This window comes from Erpetoichthys calabaricus, chromosome 3, assembly GCF_900747795.2.
Source record: "Erpetoichthys calabaricus chromosome 3, fErpCal1.3, whole genome shotgun sequence".
NCBI lineage: Eukaryota > Metazoa > Chordata > Cladistia > Polypteriformes > Polypteridae > Erpetoichthys > Erpetoichthys calabaricus.
The window spans coordinates 53,395,532-53,421,714 of record NC_041396.2 but is presented as its reverse complement, the minus strand read 5'-3'; the positions used below and the strand labels follow the sequence as shown (position 1 = coordinate 53,421,714).

The 26,183-nt window shown below is 37.2% G+C and overlaps 2 protein-coding genes across 4 annotated transcripts in view; one reads left to right on the top strand and one right to left on the bottom strand.

Moving 5' to 3' along the window:
- Positions 1–413: 413 nt before the first annotated feature.
- pfn4 (profilin family member 4) lies at positions 414–16,128 on the bottom strand. Its single transcript, XM_028799115.2, has 5 exons — positions 16,045–16,128; positions 10,680–10,806; positions 4,419–4,553; positions 2,295–2,400; positions 414–849 (listed from the first exon to the last, which is right to left on the bottom strand). The coding sequence occupies exons 2-5, from the start codon at positions 10,794–10,796 to the stop codon at positions 821–823; spliced, it is 387 nt and encodes a 128-aa protein (XP_028654948.1). The 5' UTR covers positions 10,797–10,806; positions 16,045–16,128; the 3' UTR covers positions 414–820.
- A 24-nt stretch (positions 16,129–16,152) lies between these two features.
- The window catches only part of fam228a (family with sequence similarity 228 member A), a 218,345-nt gene continuing 208,314 nt past the window's right edge, over positions 16,153–26,183 (top strand). For 2 of the 3 annotated variants that reach the window (XR_007934603.1, XM_028799114.2), the window contains exons 1-7: positions 16,153–16,237; positions 16,846–16,937; positions 21,437–21,598; positions 21,691–21,768; positions 22,331–22,525; positions 24,800–24,880; positions 25,008–25,095. Coding sequence is in view for 2 of the 3 variants with exons in the window: in XM_028799114.2 (XP_028654947.1) it covers positions 16,848–16,937; positions 21,437–21,598; positions 21,691–21,768; positions 22,331–22,525; positions 24,800–24,880; positions 25,008–25,095 (694 nt within the window). In the remaining variant the exon portion in view is untranslated. Of the gene's footprint in view, positions 16,367–16,845; positions 16,938–21,436; positions 21,599–21,690; positions 21,769–22,330; positions 22,526–24,799; positions 24,881–25,007; positions 25,096–26,183 lie in introns of all 3 variants that reach the window. The other variant, XM_051925605.1, reaches the window with a different exon arrangement.

The following is a 26,183-nucleotide window of genomic DNA, read 5'->3' as shown; positions in this document are numbered from 1 at the left end:
TGTGTCTTCATATTTCACATATGCTTTGGTTTTCAAACAATATGCCTGTCACTTTGTCTTAAACTTATGATGTATATATTGTATTTCTTAGCTCAAAATGTTTTGCACTAAGTTGTAAAGCATGTTGGTGGCACTTAACAATAAATGTAAAAGTTATATTTAAATAAAGTTTCACTTTGCTTTTCCTTTAGTTTTTACAAATGACACTGTCTAATAAAAAAATATTAGACACAATTTTATTCAAAACAAAAATTTATTTTTTTTTAACATTTAAAAGAATATTTTTGTATTTATAAAGTCATTACTCATAGAAAGGTGCAATATAAAGGCAGACTAATTGAATTGTTATATAATTTTATTTAATTGATCCTCACAAATGAAGAGCTGTATAGATAATACAGTATATTTTAATTTACCATAGTATGTATGTATTAAAATATTTTATACAAATTAAATTTGCAGTTAGATATAAAAGATGGATTCAGCTTATTTTCATTGCTATGTTTATCTTTGTTCAATGACAAAGATAACAACAGTTCTGTTTTCCAAAAACAAAAAAATAAGCTTATGTTAAATTCACAAAAGAAAAAGAGTTTAAATTACATTTTAAAAATGCTATATTTGTATTGACCAAAAATTATTGTAAAAAACTTTTATTTTCACTCATTCCTTAAACTACATCTAATGTATCAGTAATGTTAACCTTTGGTCAAATAAATACGTGATTATAAATGACCTGGCTGTAGCAGCAACATTGACACTTTCAAGTTTTCAAGGCCCACTTTTATTCCATTCTTTCAGTGTCAAATCTTTATTACTTTCATTTGTCCTTTTCCCTTAAGTACTGACCTAAAACAGAAAAATAAAAATTAAACTGAAGTACTGAAAATTTCAGAATATCTCAAAACAAACAAGCAATGAAACACTAAATGACAAAATTCACTGTAACTTAATTATTCTTTGGTAGTAATATTAACAAAAACCAAATGAGTGAAAATGAATCATTAAAGCATAGGGTGGGTATTTTTAACATTAACAATATAGCACTTCTTAGACTTTACTTTACAGTGAATGTGAAATTACTAAAAAAAAAAAAAAAAACAGGGTTATACCAGCTCAATGTAAATCCTATCTGTGGTGGGCTGTTGCCCTGCCCGGGGTTTGCTTCCTGCCTTGCGTTGGCTGGGATTGGCTCCAGCAGACCCCCGTGACCACATGTTAGGATATAGCGGGTTGGATAATGGGTGGATGGATTTAAATTCCATTAAGTAATCTGTCCACTACATGCATTGATGATAGCTACACCTGGTTAGCCCATGCAAAGCTGTAATGTTTATATAAGGATTACTGTCCTGCTGCTGAATAAACTTTATACAATTAAGCAAGTGAAAGTAATTGAAAGTGAAGATGTGCAGAATACTCTGTTTATCATATGGTTTTCTGAAGTACATATCTAGCATATTGCTATTACATAAATTAGATGGACATTAAAAATTAACAGAGCTTCTCCACATTTATGTGTGTAAAACACCATATTCTATCCATCCACCTACAGTATTTTCTAAAATTGCTGTTTCCATTACAGGACAGGTGTACTCAAGCCCACACCAAAGTTTTCTTATGCCACTCCACTTTAGTGGTACCAATCAATATAATATGTGTGTTTTTGGGAGGGTAGAGGTCATGTTATTATTGGAGCGCCAAGGAAATTCTATGCAATCTTCACACAGGGACCAGATCAAACATTGGACGGGTAAGACAGAAGCATTAAGCAAAGTTTGTCAGCCCATTTCACTATTACATGTCTGTTTATGCCAACCTCACAGGACTATCTGCTGGGCTAGCGGTCCATAAAAACAGCACACAAAAAAAAAATTTCTTCAGAGCCAAAAGAACATCTTATTTTTGCAAAGATTTATATTTTTTACAACATTTTAAAATTGCTTTTTTAAGAACGTCTTTCATGATGAATACATTCGTAAAACTCACTGTAAAAGACTAAGACCTATGTTAAACATAAACAGAAAAAAGAAAGGATTCCATATTAGTGCAGTCACAGTAAATAGAACCAACTGTAACATTTAAAGAAATGCTAAAAGACCAAAAGAAAGGCAAAACATAGCTATAAACGTACACTAAATTTAAATATTGAAACAATAGGAAAAAGTCTCTTATTTCAGGACTCAGTCACTAGGGAGAATATGCAGGTGTTTCAGATGCCGTATTTTTATCTTCTGCTTTATGTTTGAGATGATTTAAAATAATTGACATAATTCATTGCATTTTTTTCTTACCTAACTTTTCGACTGCTTCAACACACACACTCGGATACATGTCTTCATTATATGTCGCAACTAAAATATACATTCCTGTTTTAACAAGTATCAAGCCACCTTCTTTCTATTAAATAAAAAATAATTGTTAGAAAATTAGCTCATTTACTTTGAAATATCATGTACAAAATATTATACATACTCTCAGTTTTACAAAATCCTTTTTTATACCGTTTTTGCTTTTTTTTACAATGAAAATGCTGTCATTATTCACAAAGCACTTACAGTGCAATCCAGAAAGTATTCACAGCGCATCACTTTTTCCACCTTTTGTTATGTTGCAGCCTTATTCCAAAATGGATTAAATTCATTTTTTTCCTCAGAATTCTGCACACAACACCCCATAATGACAACGTGAAAAAAGTTTACTTGAGGTTTTTGCAAATTTATTAAAAATAAAAAAACTGAGAAATCACATGTACATAAGTATTCACAGCCTTTGCTCAATACTTTGTCGATGCACCTTTGGCAGCAATTACAGCCTCAAGTCTTGTTGAATATGATGCCACAAGCTTGGTACACCTATCCTTGACCAGTTTCGCCCATTCCTCTTTGCAGCACCTCTCAAGCTCCATCAGGTTGGATGGGAAGCGTCGGTGCACAGCCATTTTAAGATCTCTCCAGAGATGTTCGATCGGATTCAAGTCTGGGCTCTGGCTGGGCCACTCAAGGACATTCACAGAGTTGTCCTGAAGCCACTCCTTTGATATTTTGGCTGTGTGCTTAGGGTCGTTGTCCTGCTGAAAGATGAACCGTCACCCCAGTCTGAGGTCAAGAGCGCTCTGGAGCAGGTTTTCATCCAGGATGTCTCTGTACATTGCTGCAGCCATCTTTCCCTTTATCCTGACTAATCTCCCAGTTCCTGCCACTGAAAAACATCCCCACAGCATGATGCTGCCACCACCATGATTCACTGTAGGGATGGTGCCAGGTTTCCTCCAAACATGTCGCCTGGCATTCACACCAAAGAGTTCAATCTTTGTCTCATCAGACCAGAGAATTCTTTCTCATGGTCTGAGAGTCCTTCAGGTGTCTTTTGGCAAACTCCAGGTGGGCTGCCATGTGCGTTTTACTAAGGAGTGGCTTCCGTCTGGCCACTCTACCATACAGGCCTGATTGGTGGATTGCTGCAGAGATGGTTGTCCTTCTGGAAGGTTCTCCTCTCTTCACAGAGGACCTCTGGAGCTCTGACAGAGTGACCATTGGGTTCTTGGTCACCTCCCTGACTAAGGCCCTTCTCCCCCGATCGCTCAGTTTAGATGGCCGGCCAGCTCTAGGAAGAGTGCTGGTGGTTTCAAACTTCTTCCACTTACGGATGAGGGAGGCCACTTTGCTCATTGGGACCTTCAAAGCAGCAGAAATTTTTCTGTAACCTTCCCCAGATATGTGCCTCGAGACAATCCTGTCTCGGAGGTCTACAGACAATTCCTTTGACTTCATGCTTGGTTTGTGCTCTGACATGAACTGTCAACTGTGGGACCTTCTATAGACAGGTGTGTGCCTTTCCAAATCATGTCTAGTCAACTGAATTTACCACAGGAGGACTCCAATTAAGCTGCAGAAACATCTCAAGGATGATCAGGGGAAACAGGATGCACCTGAGCTCAATTTCGAGCTTCACGGCAAAGGCTGTGAATACTTATGTACATGTGCTTTCTCAATTTTTTTATTTTTAATAAATTTGCAAAAACCTCAAGTAAACTTTTTTCATGTTGTCATTATGGGGTGCTGTGTGTAGAATTCTGAGGAAAAAAATGAATTTAATCCATTTTGGAATAAGGCTGTAACATAACAAAATGTGGAAAAAGTGATGCACTGTGAATACTTTCCGGATGCACTGTAAATCTCTTCATAAAAAAAAGGGAAAGGGAACGAAAACTAACAGTTCAGGTTTCAATGCAATCAATAGATGAGTCTATGTCAATACTTCATGTACTGCATCTCAGGACTTTAAACAAAACAAATATCATAGAAGTATACGGTAGAGTGTCAGAGAACAAGTACATTGCAAAATAAAGAAAAAAAAACTCAAATAAAGAGGTCAAAAAATGTATTTGATTAAAATGAATGTTTCAAAGTACTTACACACTTGCCATATATTGAATGCTTATCTGCTCTTACACATGTGTAGTTTCTGTCCTGGAAATATAGACCTTCTTGCCTGGTGTGTGGCGTGCGTTTAAAAGCCTCTATAAATTTCTGGATTTGAGGCATTGGCATCTAGGAGGGTTAAAGTGAAGAACAACACTTAGTTTATTAAATATAATAATTTTCATTCCAGCTCTGAAACTGAGACAATAAACTAGAAACTGCAAAGGAGTATGAATAAGATCAGGCAGCTTATTATAAAATGAATAATGAAAACACAGTGTAAAAATAAATGTTACAGTGTGTGAAAAGGAAATACATTTAATTAAAGGTTTTTAAACATCTCATATATAAAATATACCTATAACAGCATGATTAATGTTTAATTTGAACAATTCACCAAATTGTCAATTTTCTAAATAATAATTTTGTTTATTAAAGCCGGTGAACAGAAATAAATTGAATATATACAAATAATAATGACAAATGCAGAAACTAGTAAAAAATCCCAGCAGCTGACCAAACAGTTATATAGTTTTGTATGGTTTCTTTACACCACAGAATATACTGTATATCATAGACAATATCAGATCTATGGTTCAACTCTAAGTGCAGGTGCTCTCTGTGTAAAGTATGTACACTCTCCTTGTGTCTCTATGCAGTTTATTTTGACTGTTGATAGTAAGCTATCTGTGACTGAATGTGCCCTCTGACAGACTGCCCAGTCCATGAGATGCTTTTCTGCCTTGCACCTTATGGTGCCATCATGGGCTCTGGCACCCTTTTACCTAAACATTTAATTAAATTAGTTTTGAAAATGGGTGGGTGGTTGTTTTCTTTCTAACTAACTGTCCATGTACTGTCTTTGTTAAGAAAGATTTATGTTGGTTAATTGTGTGTAGTATACATAATATAATTGATTTATTGAACTATGCAATAATAGTATTTATTTCCACATATAATGTATAAAAACACATACTGCTTTTACTGTTGTACAGTTAAATTAAAAAATCCCTCACTTTCTACTTATTGCTGTATGGATGTCTGAATATCAGCTATTTTCAATAAAGTCCTTCCATAATTATACTGTAGTTCTACATGGATGTAAAATGAATTCATTGTGAAATAACATCAAATCCCATGAATACATCATCACTGTCATCAAATAACTTTGTGATTCTTTTAATAGATGTACAGCACAAAGGGATGTTAGTAACACAAGGTACACACAAAACTGACACTTGTTTTCTACATGCCATAGCAAGCACATGCTTAAGTTTTCTGGTCTCTTGTAATTAATTTTGAAAGTCAGTCTGTCACCAAAATAAAAGGAGACATTCGTGCATAATGTTGCCACATTAAAGAGACAACTAATATGCAATAAGGTATATATTTGCCCAGAGGGGACTGGGCGGTCTCGTGGCCTGGAACCCCTACAGATTTTATTTTTTTCTCCAGCCATCTGGAGTTTTTTTTTGTTTTTTCTGTCCAACCTGGCCATCGGACCTTACTCCTTTTCTATGTTAACTAATGTTATCTTATTTTAATTTTGTATTTTGTCTTTTATTTTTCTTTTCTTCATTATGTACAGTAAAGCACTTTGAGCTACTTTTTGTATGAAAATGTGCTATATAAATAAATGTTGTTGTTGTTGTATTACGTATGGAAAAACTGAAACATTCCCCTTAGTTTGTCTCTCTCTCTTTGTTAGAAAGTTTATGAGTGTAATATTTATTTTTCAATGTTAAATTCAATAGTACACCATACTTTGGCTAACCAAATGGTGATAATGCCACTTAGACTCTAAGCACAGGAATCTGTCTATCACAAAGCAGAGCGGAATACCCAACATTAAGTGATTTAAGCATTTAAAGTTTAAAGTTCTGTTACTTATTATAAAGTGTTTGTGTTTTATACATACAGTATAGTATATAATGGAAAGTGTGGCCTGCAGAGTGCACTACTGCTACCCAAACGTGACACAGACAGACGCAGGACACCAGTTCAGCACGGTGACCAGAAAGAAGCACACAGGAAATATCCGCAAAGAAAAAAGCACACGGTCATATAAGCGCGCGGGAAATAACTGCACATGGGAAAAACCGCACGTGGATAAATGCATATATGCAAAGAAGAAAAAAATGTAATATTATACATCACAATAAACGAAATTGTATAATTGTTTACTAAACGTATTTATAAGCTTGTATGTTTCAATTTGTGCTAATTGGGGAAGTGGGCTGTTGGATGGTCCATAAAATAAAATAGTCATTAATCCTTTTATTACTGTGATTGTTGTGCCTAAATTACCATTTCTAGGAAATTATTATACTTTACAATAGTTTTCAGAATTTATATTATACCTTCTTATTCCACAGGTAGGCAATTTAGGGCTTTATAGTTCTGATTACGGCAAGTAAGTTAAGGTCGTCCTATAAATAGGCCACACAGTTAGAGTTTTCTTTAATCTACCCTAACTTTCGAGCAAGGCAAGTCTTTTTTTTTTTTTTTTTTGAATAAGTGAGATGGAGTTTTCGACCAGTCAGAAAGGCAAGCAAATTCTCGGTTACAAGGGATTTGAATATCTGTGTTTTCGCACAACAAATGGAATAGATACTTGGTGGTGCCATGAGAATTGATCAACAAAGTGTCATTCCTTAATGAAAACGAAGAAAGGAGACATTGTACAAGAGCAAACCAGTCATTGTTTTATTATAATAAAAAATATCTAGCAGTATAGGTGGCGTATCTCTTATATATATTTCTCTTCTGGTTCGTACTGCTTCCAATTCAATACCGGTCCCGCCCACATGCAGCCGACACGGCATTTCTCAATTCCTATTCGTCCTCTTCCAAACCCTTCCCCATGCTGCCTGCGGCTCCTGTGTCTTTACAACAGCTTCTTACACAGCAAACATCAGAAGCTAAAAATTATCGTGAACACATTTGAGAATACAACTCTTCTCTAGCATTTGCTTCCATGGGTGCACAGATAACTCAACCTCCTGGCCACGGGCCATACTGTTTTAAAATACACAGGTAAATTTATCACTAAATCTCTCTACTACAGTAATCCCTCCTCCATCGCGGGGGTTGCGTTCCAGAGCCACCCGCGAAATAGGAAAATCCGCGAAGTAGAAACCATATGTTTATATGGTTATTTTTAGAATGTCATGCTTGGGTCACAGATTTGCGCAGAAACACAGGAGGTTGTAGAGAGACAGGAACGTTATTCAAACACTGCAAACAAACATTTGTCTCTTTTTCAAAAGTTTAAACTGTGCTCCATGACAAGACAGAGATGACAGTTCTGTCTCACAATTAAAAGAATGCAAACATATCTTCCTTTTCAAAGGAGTGCAAAGCAAGCAATCAAAAAAAAAATCAATACGTGCCCTTTGAGCTTTTAAGTATGCGAAGCTCCGTTCAGCATGTCCTTCAGGAAGCAGCTGCACACAGCCCCCCTGCTCACACCCCCCTACGTCAGCGCAAGAGAGAGAGAGAGAGAGGGAGAGAGAAAGTAAGCTGGATAGCTTCTCAGCCATCTGCCAACAGCGTCCCTTGTATGAAATCAACTGGGCAAACCAACTGAGGAAGCATGTACCAGAAATTAAAAGACCTATTGTCCGCAGAAACCCGCGAAGCAGCGAAAAATCCGCGATATATATTTAAATATGCTTACATATAAAATCCGCGATGGAGTGAAGCCGCGAAAGGCGAAGCGCGATATAGCGAGGGATCACTGGTATACGCTAACACTTCTACCTCTCCAGGATATGGACAGTTGTATGTTTTTGCCACAGCGCAAACTACTGAAGTACGCTTACAAAATAAAGCAAACTCTGCATGCAGCGAAAATTTACTTCTCCAGCTAGATTCCAGGCTCAGAACCATCAACCCCTTCGCTAAATCATACAAACACATGCATGAAATCGCTTAGTCCAATCCAACAGCATCTGTATGAATGGTTTTCAAGGAAAACCCAGAGCACAGACCTGATACCAGTCTTCAGCCACGGTCAGTTGTATGTGGCTTTTTCTAGGGTTAGATCTTTCGACTCATTATCTGTCTTCTCCACCAAAACACCTATGCCCAACTGCGTCTTTCAAGAAGTATTTATTTCTTCTTGATTCCTAAATTCCTTTCTCACCGTTTTCTGTTCCTATTCTTACATCGCCGCATTCTACGGCGAATGTCGGCTAGTATTTTATATTTGTAATAGTTATATGTCACCACCGTGTGCTTTTTTCCATGTGTGCACTTTACCGTATGCGTATTCTTCCACATGTGTTTTTTCCCGTGTGTGGTTATTTCCCGTGCGCTTATATGACTGTGCGCTTTTTTCTGTGTGGATATTTCCTGTGCGCTTCTTTCCGGGATTCGTTCAGCACACACGGTTTTAATTTTTTTCCTGTGGGAAACGCCTTCCCCTATTTCCCACCTGCACAGCACAGTTTAAGCACAAGAACACAAAAACACACTTTTTTTCTTTCCTCCTCTATTCTTTTTTCTCTCTCTAAGTCCGCCTCCTCCCGACTCTGGCTCCCGGAGTAGTGACAGCTGGCACCTTTTATAGAGCACCCGGAAGTGCTCCAGGTGTTCCATGACCTTCGTCCGGCTGCACTTCCAGGTGTGGCAGAAGTGCAGCAACCAAGGGCTTAGCAGTACCTGCAACACCCCCTGGGCTTCTCCAAAACATCAACTCCCATGGAGCCCTGTGTGAGTCCAAGGTACTGCTGCAACTCAGGGGTCTGCCATCTATCGTTGAGATCATTCCTCCCCCAAACTATGCGACTCTTCAATTCCACCCGGGGGGGTAAACGTTAACATCATACAAAGTTATTGTCTGTTTTTACCTGTATTATTATCAATCTTTAATTTAATATTGTTTTTTTTTTTTTTTTTTTTTAGTATCACTATGCTGCTGCTGGAGTATGTGAATTTCCCCTTGGGATCAATAAAGTATCTATCTATCTATCTATCTAGCACTCCAGGGAAGATAATGCCCTGAGCACGTTCTATCCCCCGGTCCTTCCATTATATAGGCATCCTGGCTGGGCAAGGGCTCCGGCCACCACAAGAGATTTAACACACACACACACACACACACTACATATGAATGACATGTTGTTTGTTTATTTGTAAAACAGTGAAAAGAGTTTGAATTATTTGTTAATTAGAACAGATGAAGGATGAGAAAGTGCTCATCTACTAAACTCTACAGATATATTATGATTAAGCCCTGCTGATCCTTCCCATGTTATTGTACATTTCTTAATACAAATGTGATTTGATCATATTTTCTTATGAAACAAAAATGACATTCACATATAGCATATATTATGCACAATGTGCGCAAAGTTTTTTTCAGAGCTAGCAGAAAGACAGATTGAAAAAATAGTAAATGTCGGTGGCTACAAACACAATTTTCTCAATTTTCTCTTGTAACTATCCATCCATCCATTTTCCAACCCGCTGAATCCGAACACAGGGTCACAGGGGTCTGCTGGAGCCAATCCCAGCCAACACAGGGCACAAGGCAGGAACCAATCCCGGGCAGGGTGCCAACCCACCGCAGGACACACACAAACACACCAAGCACACACTAGGGCCAATTTAGAATCGCCAATCCACCTAACCTGCATGTCTTTGGACTGTGGGAGGAAACCGGAGCGCCCGGAGGAAACCCACGCAGACACGGGGAGAACATGCAAACTCCACGCAGGGAGGACCCGGGAAGTGAACCCAGGTTCCCAGGTCTCCCAAATGCGAGGCAGCAGCGCTACCCACTGCACCACTGTGCTGCCCTTCTTGTAACTAAGAAAAGATTAAACCAGTCTGGTATTGTTCTGTTTGGTTTAAAGCTCTTCACTTGTGATGACCAATTTTGTAACCTTCTCTTATATCAGTACAGTCCTCCAGACTAATATTTACTTGATTATGTTGACCTCTTTTTGTTAGCCGCTTTGGAGAAAAGCTTCAGCTAAGCAAATAAATCTAAATGTTATTATTAAATCAAGACTAAACCCAAATTAATCTATTAATCCTTATTTACTAGCACACAGTCAGTACCTGCTTTCCACTTGGAACACTCATTAAGTACAAGGTGCCATATAGTGAAAATGTTACCATCTTTAACTTGACAATAAATGTGACATCAATTTCTGCAAAATACTTGTTTGATCTTGTAATCATCTGCATCATTTGCATCTGCTGACTTTGATTTTTATTTGAGTAACTTTAATTTCCTGTACTTACGTTAAACCTTGAGGAGGCTGCAACCACTGTTGCCAATTTAAAATTAATAATAGCTGCATTTTCCACATGCTTAGTATTAATCAGGCACTCATTAATTAAATTTGGTAGCTGGTTCATCTTCACACACCTGTGAAAACATTAACAAAGATATTGCTTACATAAAAGTAACTGTTATGGGAGACCCCTTGAGAATCAGTCTTGACAGTAGCCTAAGCTTTAATTCTTACATCTTAGCTGCAGTCATCTCAAAACTTCAATCTGTTATCTATAGAAATAGTGTAAAACCCATGCTTGACTCTCATCATGGTTTCATTACCACTTGACTGGATTACTATAATTAACTCCTCAATAGGCAATTACTTCAAACTGTCTCTGGATGCACACATAGTTAGCTTCTCATTTTGAAAGTCATCTGTAATCATTTCAATTTCCAAAAAGTCAAAGCTTTCCAAACACAATTTCAACATAAGTGCTTTATTGGCATTGTTTTTGCTCATTTAAAAACAGAAACATTACATCGATTAGATCAACACCAGTTTGTCTATAAAGGGAAGAGACAGGAGTAGAGGAATCGTCTGTAACGGTCTTCAAACATATACACAAAGAACAGGTTCCTATGCCTACATTTTGCTAACTTCTCTTCAGTGTTCAGTATACTGCAGATAAACACCATAATGTCTACTACAGTATAAGGAAATTAATTATATTTTGCACTGAATAAACAAGATCATGTAAATTAGATAAGACTGTTTGAAGTTAAATACTGGATGGTCTTCAAACATCATATTTTCTCTACCCAGATTTTCATACACTATACAAAATAAAAAACAAATACAACCCCAATAAATTCCTGATATGTCTGACATCCTTGACGATACCCTAGGTGTTTAGAATAGTCATGAAGGCTAACCCTCCTTTTACACTTTGTACTTAGCAGTTTGTACCTGACAAAACATCTGCAGCACATTGCCTGACATGTTGTTTCATTAATTCATATTTTCTTCATATATTCCCCTTCACTATTGTTGTACCAGATTTAACCCTTTGTAAATGAAAGACAAAAGATTAACTTTATATTTATATTTGAACAAGGTGATGGCTTAATGAGTGCTTAGAAATCTTAGTGATTGGCAATAATGGATACAATGAGGCTATTAGAAATAAACTGGATGCATTAGGATTAAAAGTCAAATCGGAGGTAAAAAGCTTAGGGGTAACCGTTGATTGTAATCTGAATTTTAAATCGCATATTAATAAGATCACTAGGACAGCATTTTTTCACCTAAGGAACATAGCAAAAGTTAGACCTCTTATATCATCGAAAGATGCAGAGAAATTAGTTCATGCGTTTGTCTTTAGTCGGCTAGATTACTGTAATGTACTCCTCTCAGGACTACCCAAAAAAGACATCAATCGTTTGCAATTAGTGCAGAATGCAGCTGCTAGAATCCTTACCAGGAAAAGAAAATCCGAACACATTTCTCCAGTTTTGATGTCACTACACTGGTTACCTGTGTCATTCAGAATTGACTTTAAAATTCTGCTTATGGTTTATAAAGCTTTAAATAATCTCGCCCCGTCTTATATATCGGAATGTCTGACACCTTATATTCCAAATCGCAACCTCAGATCCTCAACTGAGTGTCTCCTTAGAATTCCAAGAGCAAAACTTAAAAGAAGTGGTGAGGCGGCCTTCTGCTGTTATGCACCTAAAATCTGGAATAGCCTGCCAGTAGGAATTCGCCAGGCTAATACAGTGGAGCACTTTAAAAAACTACTGAAAACACATTACTTTAACATGGCCTTCTCATAACTTCACTGTAATTTAATCCTGACACTCTGTATATCCAATTCATTATAATAACTATTCATTCAAAACTTGTACTAACCCCTACTCTCTCTTCTGTTTCCTTTTCCGGTGTCCTATTGGTGGTGGCTTGTGCCACCACCATCTACCCAAAGCACCATGATGTTCCAACAATGATGGATGGATTAAAAGCCAGAAGTCTGTATAACCATCAGCATCAAGTGACTCCGTGAGAACCCGAACTACAAAGAGGACTATTTCATTTATGTTAGGTAGAATGCCCAAAGGGGACTGGGCGGTCTCGTGGCCTGGAACCCCTACAGATTTTATTTTTTTCTCCAGCCTTCTGGAGTTTTTTTTTTGTTTTTTCTGTCCACCCTGGCCATCGGACCTTACTCCTTTTTATGTTAACTAAGGTTGTCTTATTTTAATTTCTTATTTGTCTTTTATTCTTCTTTTCTTCATTATGTAAAGCACTTTGAGCTACTTTTTGTATGAAAATGTGCTATATAAATAAATGTTGTTGTTGTTGTTGTAGAGCAACAATAGTCAAGACTGAGTAGAGTTCGTACATCACAAAAACTGGCAACCAAAACAATGTGACAAATTGAATTAGAAACAAAGTAAACTCAAAATGAAAAAAAACTTCTTTTCTGACAATTATCAAACAATATCAGGTTTGGCTTTTCCTAGTAGCACACAACATTACAGCTGCAAAATTCCAAAATGGTGGAGCCATGACATTATCAATAAAAAACAAATGGAAGAAATAAAACAAAGGCAAAATAAAAAAGAAAATGTCGAGTTTTCTGTCTGAATCGTTACAATTAGGAGTCAATATCTACAGTACCTAAAATGAAAATGCTACTTGGAGTTAAGGTCCATCATGCTAAGAATGCCTAGTGCTGATACATCAGTTTTTATCATGTAGATGTAGTACTAGGTTGTTGTACCATGTTAGCCATTATGAATGTAGCGAGAAGTCAAGCAAAATGACACCTTTTATTGGCTAAATAAAAAGATTACAATATGAAAGCTTTCGAGGCAACTCAGGCCCCTTCTTCATTACATCTTGCCTGAAGAAGGGGCCTGAGTTACCTCGAAAGCTTTCATATTGTAATCTTTTTATATCTGTAAGATAACTCTTGAATAACAGAACACTTATTACAGAACACTTACTGTATACATTGTTCAAAACCAGGGAGGCATTTAGAAGTACAAGTAGAAGAAACTACAAAGAAATATTAGAAATAGCTGGCAACCCACCTCAAAACTTTAAAGTATATTTCCTTACCATATTTACTAAAAAAAATGGTTTTGCCTTGAATAAGTATACTATAGGTCATCATGGTGGTTAAGTGTTAGTGCTGCTGTCTAACAGATGCAGCTTCAGGGGTCTGAATCCTCTGCATGGTCTGTGTGTGTGAGTGAGTGAGTGGGCTGTCTTCAGAATTGTTTCCTGCCTTGTGACCTGTGCTGCTAGGACTGGCTCCAGCTCTCCTCAGACCTGCATCGGATAAAAGAGGTTTGAGAATGGTGTTAGGTTTTCTGTAAAAACAATTTAAGCTACTACATTCACTTCATCCTTGATTAGATAAAATGGAAATATAAATGTGCATTGTATCTGTAACCAGTTTCCTTCACCATGAATTTTTCATTTATATTTGCATGTCAGGTAATTGGGTAACTATATACAGCACTGGATTTAGTGAGTGTGTGTAATGCAGAAAACAGGCAGTAGAACTCTGTAGTACTAGAATTGTTAAAAAAAATAGCTGATGGATGGAAATAAGAACTGGAGATGTAAAACATTTTTTTCAGTATTTCATTTCTAGATGGATAATTGAAAAATGAAACTTTGGCTATTTTTATTCTTTCAGTTTGCAAATTAATAAAAACTGGATTTGCAGTGGTTTTCTTAATTGACATAATTATCTCACATGGTCCAGTTCAAAATATAAAAGATTGCAATTGGCCATTTTTTAAAATATGTAGTTGTAGCTTTAGGTATTTACACCCTAACTGAAAGCTAGTTTTCTGTTTTTCCAGTGCTGCTGTTGTAGATACTGAACTCAGTTTTGAAAAACACATACTGTAAATGTCTTAGTATACAGTGACTGCATTTCACCATGACATGTATTCTCCTCCAGTGCTCAGGTGACATGCTTCTTTAAGGAGGCTGTAAATTATTTTTCTCATGAAAAGTTTAAAACTTTTAGTGCGCTGGGTCCCCTTGTTTTGATGTTAAAACAGAAACATGCCTAGGCATCAGTAACATAGTGGGCCCCTATTCCCCCCTGGGCCATCAGCCAGTGCCCATACATTAAGACGGCCCTGGACTGGGGAGGTGGTAGCACTGCTGCCTCGCAATAAGGGGGTCATGTCCCAGGTGTTCCCTGCCTGGATATTTTATGTTTGCCTGGTGGGTTTCCTCCCAAAGACATTCAGGTTTGTAGTGATGATAAATTGACGCTAGTGAATGTGTGTGCTCGTATTCATCTTACAATGAGCTGGCCCATGCCCTATGCTTGCTCGTATCTGTGGTTAAATTCTGTGTTAGGCCATTTGTCAAAGTGGAGTGTGCATCTGCTTCGTGTGCATGCATGGGTTTACCTATGTGTACCCCAGTTTTCTCCCAGTTTCCCCAAATATTTGCATGTTAAGTTAATTAGATCTTCATTGGGTATAGGGTCATTATTGTCACATCTTACTTGCATATGATAAACAATCTGCAAAACACTGCCAGTCTTCGGTGCCTTGATTAGTGAGTAAAACTACCTTACCTCGATCCTCTTGCCTTAAAAATCTGAAAACTCTAGCAGCATAACAAAAAGCAGACCGATATCTCCAAGCCTGAAAAGATGCAATATCAAGTGTAACTGCCTACCTGCAACTCACTGAGGTTCATACATTACAAACACCTTCATAAGACACATATATACAGACGAAGCAAACGAATGTGTATACCAAGTGAGAACTGAGATGAACGTTCGCCCAGAATTGGATAATACAGATCTGAGAATGGGAAGTATTTTGGGGAAACTACGAATACTTGAGGTGAACACATATCAATTTTAGGACTACTACTACATAACGGTCACCTCGCACCGTGACCGCACTGCGTGTATTTAGGGCTGCAGGTGAAAATCAGGACGAGCGAATGTCATCCTCTCTGAAGGGTTCACTTGCTGTGACCTCCGTGCCGCCCAATCTTTTATTTTGTAAAACGGACTATTCTGCAAATGTGTGAGGAAACGGTAGAATACCCATCATTAATCACGTTGTACTAAATTACAGTTTGCGCACGTAAAGTATTTTTCTACTCATGTCTCTTCACGGGCTCCGTACACATTAGTAAATCCTATAAATTGTCAACGTGTTTTGTTTTTGGAGATTGACCTATCATTTACTATGAATGTCGCGTAATCCTACCTTTCAGCGCACGGTCATTTAGTTTATTTATGTGATACTCACAACCCTGGTAAACGTGTTTTACGATAAAAAATAAATAAATACTAATGTCATATTTTTGACGTAAATAAGAACTGGACGACTCACCCAACAATGTTTCTCAAACTCTCCAAGCAGCCGCCACAGCGTCCTGCTTTCTGGTTGGCCAGCTTTGCTGTCAATCAGCGAATGAGCCGCTCTCAGAGTTTGGCTGCCGTCGTCGTGGATACGAAAACGAAGCATAACGCCAAATTGGTCTCTTCGGGCCCAGCCTCGCAAAAGAAGCACTTCTTCAAATAAGGTACTTTCAAAACTTTCATTTCGAGGAAAACAACCAGTACTATCAACAATTACTTTAAAAAATATAGGAAAGTCGTGAGCATGATTTATGATTCCTACTTCTATTGAAAATAACACACCGAGCATTTTTGTGAGTTATTTGCGCTTTTTTGTGTGTCAACTTTATTTATTCATGCTTGTTGTTTCTAATTCTAATTCAGAGCTTTCTGTTATTTACAGTGGGTATTATTTGGTGTGTAATGTTTAAAACGTATTTGTATTCAGTTGATCATCTTCCGTACTATCATTCTTTTTGTACGCGTTCGAATATTTGTGAAGTGCTTTGAGCGTGGGTAAGGCGCTATATAAACAAAACGCAATAATATTATTATCGATCTACATTTGATTATTGAATACGACATATACAAGTTAGTTGTCAAAGGTGTACAGTTGGAACTCTAAAAGCCTGAATTATTTCAGATGGATGTTTTCATTCAGCTTTGTCCGACCTCCGGGGTATGTTACCGTTTTTTAAATTATTACATTAATTAGTATACAGTAGTTAGTCATAGTTCTTTCGCCCCGGCCCTTTTTATGACATTTCTTAAACTAACACTCTTTGTTTATTAGATATGTCTGTCAAACTCAAAACAGCCTCTGTGCCTAATTCCTTTGGAGACTTCCACTCATCAATATACAGAAGTCAGTCTGCTCTGGAGCACGTAAGTCTTTACAGCAACGCAGCATTTCCTTACTTGGTTTGCAATGCATCGTATTAAAAAGTAAATGGGGCGAACCGTAGTTTACATAAGCTCTTTGCTGTCATCGATGACCTTTTATTTTTTACATTACTTTTTATTACAGACAAAGACACATTATTGTTCACTTGAATAATGGAGGTACTTTTAATAAAAATCTGTTGAAGACCCTGTGTTAGGATATAGCGGGTTACACGATGACTGACTGACTGAGTTGAAGAAGATTTCAGTTTTTGCCTTGGAATCGAATAAGTAAAATGTCTGGTATCGTAATACTGTATCCCCAGCTGCATGTTAAATTCAGCAAGCAGGATATCTCTGCACATTTCCATTTCCGTAGAAAACCAATTACTTATGGTTTCATCTCCGTAATTAAAATTACTCTAGTGCAGGGGTGGCCTGGAGTGCCACAGTGGCTGCAGGTTTTCATTCTAACCCTTTTCCTAATCAGTGACCAGTTTTCACTGCTAATTAACTTTTTCCCCTTCACTTTAATAGCCCTGTTAGAAGAGTTCAGCCCTCTGAATTGATTCCTTTCTTCATTAAATGACAGCCAAGCAGAAATGAGATGTGAAACGAGCTAACAGATGACCAGCTAAACTGGGGCTTCGAACTCCAACCAATTTCACTCCAATCACTTTCTTAATGAGAAGCCAATTCTTGCTGTTAATTAAACCCGTTATTTAATTCCATGGCTTGTTGCTGCTCTCATTCTGCCACAGCACACATTTCGAAAAGTGTTGTTTTTCTGTTCTTTCTAAGAGCACCGTCAAAATGTTTTGGTGACCTGAGAGATCAACCTTACCAAGACCTTCACCTCTCTTTAATTTCAGATATTGTGTGATGGGCACAGGGGCGCTGGTCATGTGGTGGCTTGTTTTGTGTCTCATTATTGTTTGGCTGCTAATTAAAGAAAAAGAAACAACTATGGGGCTTGAGTCAAGTTAATTAAAAGAAGTAAACAGCAGCAAAAACTGGTCACTAATTAAGAAGATGGTAAGAATGAAAACCTGCAGCCACTGCGGCACTCCAGGCCTGGAGTTTGCCACCCCTGCTCTAGTGCAGGGGTCTCCAATCACAGTCCTGGAGGGCCGCAGTGGCTGCAGGTTTTTGCTCCAACCCAATTGCTTAATAAGACGCACTAATTGCTCAAGTAACACTTCTGCTTTACTTTTGTTGTCTCACTCATTAAGATTTTGAATGCTTATTGCTTATTTTCATCTTAAACAGCTGTATTCATTCAGTTTTTAATGGATCCTAATTAGCAGTAACATGCGAATGACAAAAGAGACCAGCATTTCTCCATTTGGCTTGTTACCATTTACGCCAGTGTGTATTTATCTTACATTATTTGGTTTAATTAAATACTTGGAAGGAAAGTAAAGAGAAAAAAGTGAATGATTGAGAGTTGCTCGTCCATTTTAGCCTTCAAATCATTTGGATGATATCCTTAGATAGGGGAAGAAAGTCTAGGATACGAGAATGACCTGACATAGCAGAGTTAAAGCACTAACAAGCCATGAAATTAAATTATTGGCAGAATTGCTTTCTAATTAAGCAACCGGGTTAGAACAAAAACCTGCAGCCACTGCGGCCCTTCAGGACTGTGATTGGAGACCCCTGCTCTAGTGTATAACTTTTGCCTTCTTAGAAAATTATTCACTTGGGCATTTTTCTACTGAAGTCAGTTTCTCCAATTTAATTGTAACACAGTAATATATATCTTATCATCACAAGAACCTGAAACATTCATCCATTATCAAATTGTACAATTCAACTATGAGAATGTTGGGAAGAGTAAACAGAAGCAGTGATAAAACACAACCATTACATTTGCCAAAGTTTTCTTTTTTTTGCCCTGTTGAGAATTTAGCATTTCTGTCCCAGAGTTTTAGTTCTAGATTGACCTATCCTACACATCAACAAACACATTTGAAGCACTCTCCACAGTAGATCTAGCAAACACTTCACAAATATTAAACATGTAAGGATACTAGTTTTGATTGTGAATTTGAAGCTTGATTTGAATTTGGGTTTTTGTTACACCCAATCACTTTTTTTGAACTGAGACCAGTATCTTATCAATAAGCTCTGGAAAACGAGTACAGTTTAATTTTCCCTTGGGGGCAAACAAGGTATTATCTGTTTATCTAAAAACAGGCAATGGTTCAGATGTTGGGGCTGGCTCATGAGGTTTACATTTACATTTACTGTATTTGCTTAGTTGATGCTTTTAGCCAAAGCAGCTTACAAAAGAGTTTCAACATTACTGAGTAACATCAGTCTGGATATTGTTTGGGAACAAGTGTTAGAAGAGGACTGTACAAAATGCTTCTTAAGCACATTGAGGGAGTTAGAGATTTGAAATTAGGTGGGCAGCTTGTTCCACACATGAAAAGGAGTTTGATACCACACAGAGATGGCATCAGCAGACACCATACATCAGCAGACTTGAGTGTTCGAGAAAGAGCATAGAACCTCACAAGTGTCTCTATATAAATAGATGCAGAGCCACTGATTACTCTGTAGGCAGGCATCAAGGATTTTAATTTAATATGTGCCACTACACATCCTTTGCATCCCTTGATTCACCTTGGTAACATACGCTCATGCTTGCCAGCTGAAAGTTACAGTAGCTCAGCTGTTATAAGACTGGAGCTTGGAACATCAGTTGTGCTGCATTCTCTGTCAAATATAGTCTGATCTTGTAGATGTTGTAGTGTGAATCTGCAAGACTGAGAAACCATAGCAAGGTGGCCCATGGATAGCTGGTTATCAATCACCACCTCAAGATTGCATACTGACTTGGCAGGAGTTAGCAATAACAAACCAAGATGAACACAGCTGAATAGACTAACGAGCTGGGATAACAAGAAGGTCTGTCTTTGCCAGGCTGAGCTGGAGATGGTGTCCTTTCATCCAGGTTGTAATATCAGTGAAACATGCAGATGTTCTAGTTGATACTGTGTGGTCCTCTTGAAGGCATGACAGGTATAGCTGTGTATCATCAACAGAGCACTGATAAGAGAAACCATTGGACTGGATGATAGAGCCTTGTAAAGAGGTATATATATAGATAAGAGACGAGGGCCCAGCACTGAACCTTGCAGCTCCCTCAGTGTTTGTCTGGTGCACCGTTGACATCTCTCCATGCAAGGACACACAGTAAGGATTTTGGAGTCAACTTTGGGTGGCAAATGCAGGAATGAAGCCCGCTTTGTTCATTGTGGATTGGCAGTTCCACAGGTCAACGGAGAAGAGAGTTTCTGAAGGTGTGGCTTGTTGAAGCGGATGAAGATTTTCTGCTTTGCACCCTCTTCTGTTAGAGGAATGAGAGAAACATCTAATGGTAATGACAGGGATATATTGAAAACACATGTTGCAACACAAGAGAGTAAAGAAAAATTATACCTGGTTGGAGAAGCATGTCCACAGCCTTGATTGGTATCCTTGCTTGGTGGTCTTGCATAGATAGACTCACAGTTTTTACACAGGTTGGTCTTTACACAAGGAGGGCTGGCAGTGCTGAAAAGCTCTTAAATACAGAGCAAATGATTGAGAACAGCTGCAAGTATAGAAGCAATTAAGAAGACAAAGCACTTGAAAAAGCAGAAACTGGTCTGTAGAGAAACAAAAGACATGAATCAATCACTAGGGCATGCACGCAAATATGAACTGAAGACAATTTAGAAATAATAATAACCTAGCACACCACTAAACACTTCACTATACACAAGTTTATTATCAGACTGAACCAAATTGAAAAACACTTAACTGCTTTTGAAACAGACACCCGAAGTCCAGAAGTTCAAGTGAAAGGTTCAACTACAAAGTAAAACATTGTTTCAGGCACTTCCCCCAAATCCTGCTATAAATTCAAAGAGACTCAGTCCTGGTGGGGAGAAGGGGTTCTTAAACCATCAAACCATTGCTGTTGTTATCAATAATGTAACACTAATATTACATTGCTTTGCCTAAGTTACAAATAAATACATACAAAATATTAATCAAGTTATATGCAAAATCTCACATCACAACATATGGTAAGAATCAAGTGTACGTAGAGAAATCCCAGATAGACACAAGGAAATACATCCCGGCCTGATAATATTCTTCCAAGTAGCATTTCCAGTATTAGAGACTGGAATGTCAAATGATTAGGATTTCTAATTTTAACGGGTACATTAGATGCAGGTTATATTTTGATACAGTCACAAATTTTGGAGATACTGAAAAATTCCCTGCTCCATATGGGTTTTCCTTTAATTTTTAAAACTGAACTGCATTTGGTTTATTTAATTAAGTGTACGTTTTTGTTATTAGGACATGTTGCCCCAATAAAAATGATACACAGTAATTCTAAAAAAAAAAAAAAAAATATATCAAAAAGTAGCTTATAGTTCAAAGTTTGATTTGCTGACAATAACTGCTTTAATGTACTTTTTTTTTCACATTTTCTAAAGCGAAACAAACCGAAGACTTCTTTCCTGGACCAATCAGCAGTTACTGCAGGCAGTAAAAAGGCTCTTTATGCATGCAGTAGACACCATGGCCAATCACATAATTATGCCAGAAATCAAAATACTCCATACAGGCTTTCCCAGAACTCATTCTCTCAAGTCCAGGTAAATTACAGAGTATAAATAATGAAGGTAAAACATTTTGTAAAAGTTGCTCTTTGGCAGTTTCCCACATCTTGACTTTTGTATACTTTTAGGAAAATGCAGATTATGAAACTCGTGAAGCTAATATGCTTGTTCAGTCCATTTTGAATACTGAGCAGGTTTTTATTAAGGTAAGATGGTGACAATGAAAAGTAGCTCAAACTGTTTGTGTTTCCTTTATTAAGGAGAGTGTTTTACTGAGTACAGAGCAAAATGGTTATATTGGTTGGTGTAATTAATAAATTAATGACCAGTTTTGGTACATTTCCTGCATTCGTTTGTCACAGGCTTGGTTCTAGGGGGCACACTAGTCTTCTTAATTAGAGGCTACATTATGTTTGTGAGTTTGTGCACACAGATTAAGGATACTAATGATACTGGACAATGTTTTTTGAAGCATTATGGTAAAATATCAAGTTGCACAACAGTTTGATCTACAAAATAATGTCTTTTTGATGTGTCTGTTAATACCTACTTGTCTGACTGTCGTAGAATGGGTCTCAGATGTGATTAAGAAACACCAGTAAAGACCTCTCACAAATGAGTATATTTCTTACAAAGTGCCTGTGTTAAGAGCTACTGATTACTTTAAAATTAAAAAATGCCCTAATAAAGCAATTAATTAAAAAGTGGACCAAACCTATACTACTGCATAAAACATTGTTTAATATTAAACACATTTATTCTGTGTAGGAGCTGGATGGCTATCTGAATTATATAGAAGGTCGTGAATTAAGGAAGAAAGAACTTCTTCACAAGGCATGGACAGTGGGTGTTTCAGAACCTGTTCAGGATAAATTACAAAAACATGTAAAAATTCACTGTCCCAGTAAAGCTGAGGAAAATAAAAAGCTGTTCTTACAGTATCTTGATTACTGTAATAAAAAGGTAGGTTACTATGAACATAACTCCATTTACATAATTATTGAATAAAAGCAACCATAAGTTAATAAAATAAAAATACTACAATAATATTTAAACCAAACAAAGTGAAAGGCAAAAACTAATTTCAGAAGTAGGCCTGCTATATGGGTGTAAAAAAATATTCACATAGTTTGTTTACATAAACTGTTTATACATGTTTATATATGACTAGTGGCTAAGTGATTTTCCAAAGACACTTGACTAAAACGTAATTCATGGGTTTCTAGTCTGGAGACAAATAAAAAAACAAAACATTACCATAGTGTACATAGACAGGGGCGGCACGGTTACGCAGTGGTAGCGCTGCTGCCTCGCAGTTAGGAGACTTGAGTTTGCTTCCCGGGTCCTCCCTGCGTGGAGTTTGCATGTTCTCCCCGTGTCTGCGTGGGTTTCCTCCGGGTGCTCCAGTTTCCTCCCACAGTCCAAAGACATGCAGGTTAGGTGGATTGGCAATTCTAAATTGGCCCTAGTGTGTGCTTGGTGTGTGTGTGTGTTTGTGTGTGTCCTGCGGTGGGATGGCACCCTGCCCGGGATTGGTTCCTGCCTTGTGCCCTGTGTTGGCTGGGATTGGCTCCAGCAGACCCCCATGACCCTGTATTCGGATTCAGCGGGTTGGAAAATGGATGGATGGATGGACATAGACGGGGGGGTCCCACAGTAGAAGGGAGTGTCACCAGTAGGTGTACTTAAGATGAGTGTGTCTCACATTAGTAAAGCTGGGGGAAATACTCTTATGGTATACAGCTGAGCTAGAAGGGAAACACATGGAACGCTGCAGAGGAAAATTGTACTTCGATTTTAAATTCTGCGAGTTGCCAGTTAGCCAGGAGTGCACCACATGCAGTTATCTTATTGGGAGTTAGAGTGTGTCAAAATATAACCTGCACATCCCACTATGTGGCAGAATGAACAGAAGCGGCATACAGGGACCCCCTGCTTATTCACAAGGAGCATTCTTGGATGCGTGTTCCTTAAAAACTTTATGAAAACAAAATGTGGTCAGTTTTTTCCAAAACCTTTAACAGGTCAAATGACCAAAGCCAAAGCCTCAATATGTTTATCTATACTTTTTTGTCAAAATTATAGCCAAACCCAGATCTACTTCATAAGTGAGTCACATGTTGGTTAAGTAGGGTTAAAAAAACTGCACAGCTGTATTTTATTTTAAAATAAAATATAAGGGATGGTTTATTTACTTGGAAAAAAAAGTGTTATTTTATTTTAATGTAAAAAATGAAGACAGAATGTAGGCTGTGATATGGAATCAGAAATCAGTACTGAACACTAATGAATATCTTTTTGGCAGCCAATCAACGTAAAGAACAGCAGCACTGTGTCTGAGTCCATTTTGAAATTTCACAGCAATGTAATAAATTATTTCAGTTAAGTTTGAATTCCGCAATGCCTTTGACCCCTGCCTCAGAGTCGACACCTATGGATTACTGGGCAGATGATTGAAATTTCTGGACAGCCTGTCCACTAATTTCAGCGGTAGGGTAAACACTGCCTGTGTGCTGAAATATTAAAAGGCGTGATATTAAAATGTTGGAATAACAGATGTGTAACAAAGTATAAAGACTAATGATGTCTGAGATTTCTTTATAACTTGCACTAATTTGAAAAAGAAGAACAAAAGTGACAGCTTTTTGTGTTTGGTGATGTTAATGAGAAATGCTTGAAAGACTGCAGGGTGCAAAAAGGTAAATGAGAAAGTTGTTTAAAGTAAGACAAACGAGAGCTACATAAAGAATTGCATTGCAGCTGTCTATCTGAAAAAGTACTGCAGGCAGGGATCAAGTGATGGGTAAGTTAGTAAACAAATCAGGTGAAGACCCAATTCACAAAAACACAACTTTAATTGTGTGTCTAAAAAGCTCCATGTTAAAACTGCAGTACAGTGCAACAAATTCCATCAACACCAGTCTTCAGTGAAATCTGAATTATTTATAAATGAAGTTCATCATGCTGAAATTAATAAAAATTTAGAACATATTACTGATAGTAGAAATTGCATCCTAGTGTCATGCTATTGCTATCTGGATTGTGACAAACTGTATGCCATAACCATAACAGAATTTAAGAAGAGCGAGCCTTAGTTGGAGTTCTTGTTTATATTTATACTCCTTGTTTGTATTTATATAAAACATTGAATCATTTTTGCATGAGCAAAATTTATTGAAATTATTGTTTACTCAACTGTTTGCACATAAATGAATATTATATATTATATTGTTAAAGGGACATGTCTTTTTGGAAGATTATGATCCATATGAATATAATCCATTTCTCCTGCATTTGAACCACCCAAAATATTTTAAGGTATGTTATTTAATTAAAAAAATATACTCCTCAAATTTTACAGAACAATTTCCTTCAAGTTCACACTCAATATCTGTGGAGCAAGAGAATCTTGACTAAAATAAATCTGTTTTGCTGTATTTTTGAGGTCCAAATTCCAGTATTAAATGATCCGCTGTTCAAGCAGAGTCATGGAAGGATGGAAGAAGATGCAGCCATCCTGCATTGCATAACAGGTCACAGACATCTTTAAATCTTTTAATGAGTGTACCCTTCAGGAATTGTATTATCAAGAACATTTTTGTATGTTTTATTAAGACCTTATGATATTTTGTTATGCATTATAGCCTCTAAATTTATTTTAATAGTGTGTGTTTATGTACAGTAACATTACACCACTAAGCCATTGGTACCATAAATTAAACAACGCAATTCACCATCCACTAAAATGACAAAAGATTAAATCATATGTTTCTTTGAGAGCCATCTTTAAAGGGAATGTCTTATAAAGACTAAAATTTGTTTTTACCTGAATCACCATCTACCCCTCAAATAATACAAAATATGTAGTATTTGTCTTGCTTACAACTGAGGCTCCATCTTCCAGTTATAGTCTTCCTGTACCATCAAAGAATCATCACCTGGCCTCCTAATACAGGTTGCAGATTCTTAAGAGGCATCTAAATTGTGAGGACTAGGGTCACTCCATCAATTCAAAGGTATGTGTGTACAAGTACAGGAGATGGTGTTTTTCTGCAAACAAACACCTTAAAAATGAGACACTCTGCTGCCTGTTTTACAACAAACATCCTAGGCATTGCCTCTGTGTGGACTTTAACAATAAGTAATAACACAAGAGAACTCCTAGACCTTTCTGATAGATGAATTAAAGCAAAAAATAGAAAATATTAAAACAACAATGCTGCTAAATATGATAGCCTGAAAAGAACTCTACATTATATACCTAACATTAAAGATGAAGATTGCTGCAAAAAAAATCAAAGGTCATCATTTAGTTATCCCTGGCAGTATTATCTATATTGCAGAAACAAATGTTGAACTGTGCGCCTCACACACACACACAACCAATTTCTCATGTATTTACAGAGACAAAGGTCAGAAAAAATGTCTACATAGCCTCACCATTCTGTAAAAGATTTTGGAAGATGGTTATGGGTAAATTATCATGCTAACTTTACAAACTTTGTCTACACATACAAAACCATAGATATGTATTGTGCAAGCTATCAAACAGTATACGAGACATTAGCAAATTGGGAGTCTCCATATCTTTATGATAGGGATTGATGAAATACAGTGTGTG

Bases quoted from the DNA above. Each gene is read 5' to 3' on its own strand.
- pfn4 (XM_028799115.2), bottom strand. From the start codon at position 10,796: ATGAACCAGCTACCAAATTTAATTAATGAGTGCCTGATTAATACTAAG. The intron at 2,401-4,418 runs GTAAGTACTTTG...TTTATTTAATAG, and splicing joins ATTCAATATATGGCAAGTGT to AAAGAAGGTGGCTTGATACT. The intron at 850-2,294 runs GTAAGAAAAAAA...TTTCTGTTTTAG, and splicing joins TGAAGCAGTCGAAAAGTTAG to GTCAGTACTTAAGGGAAAAG.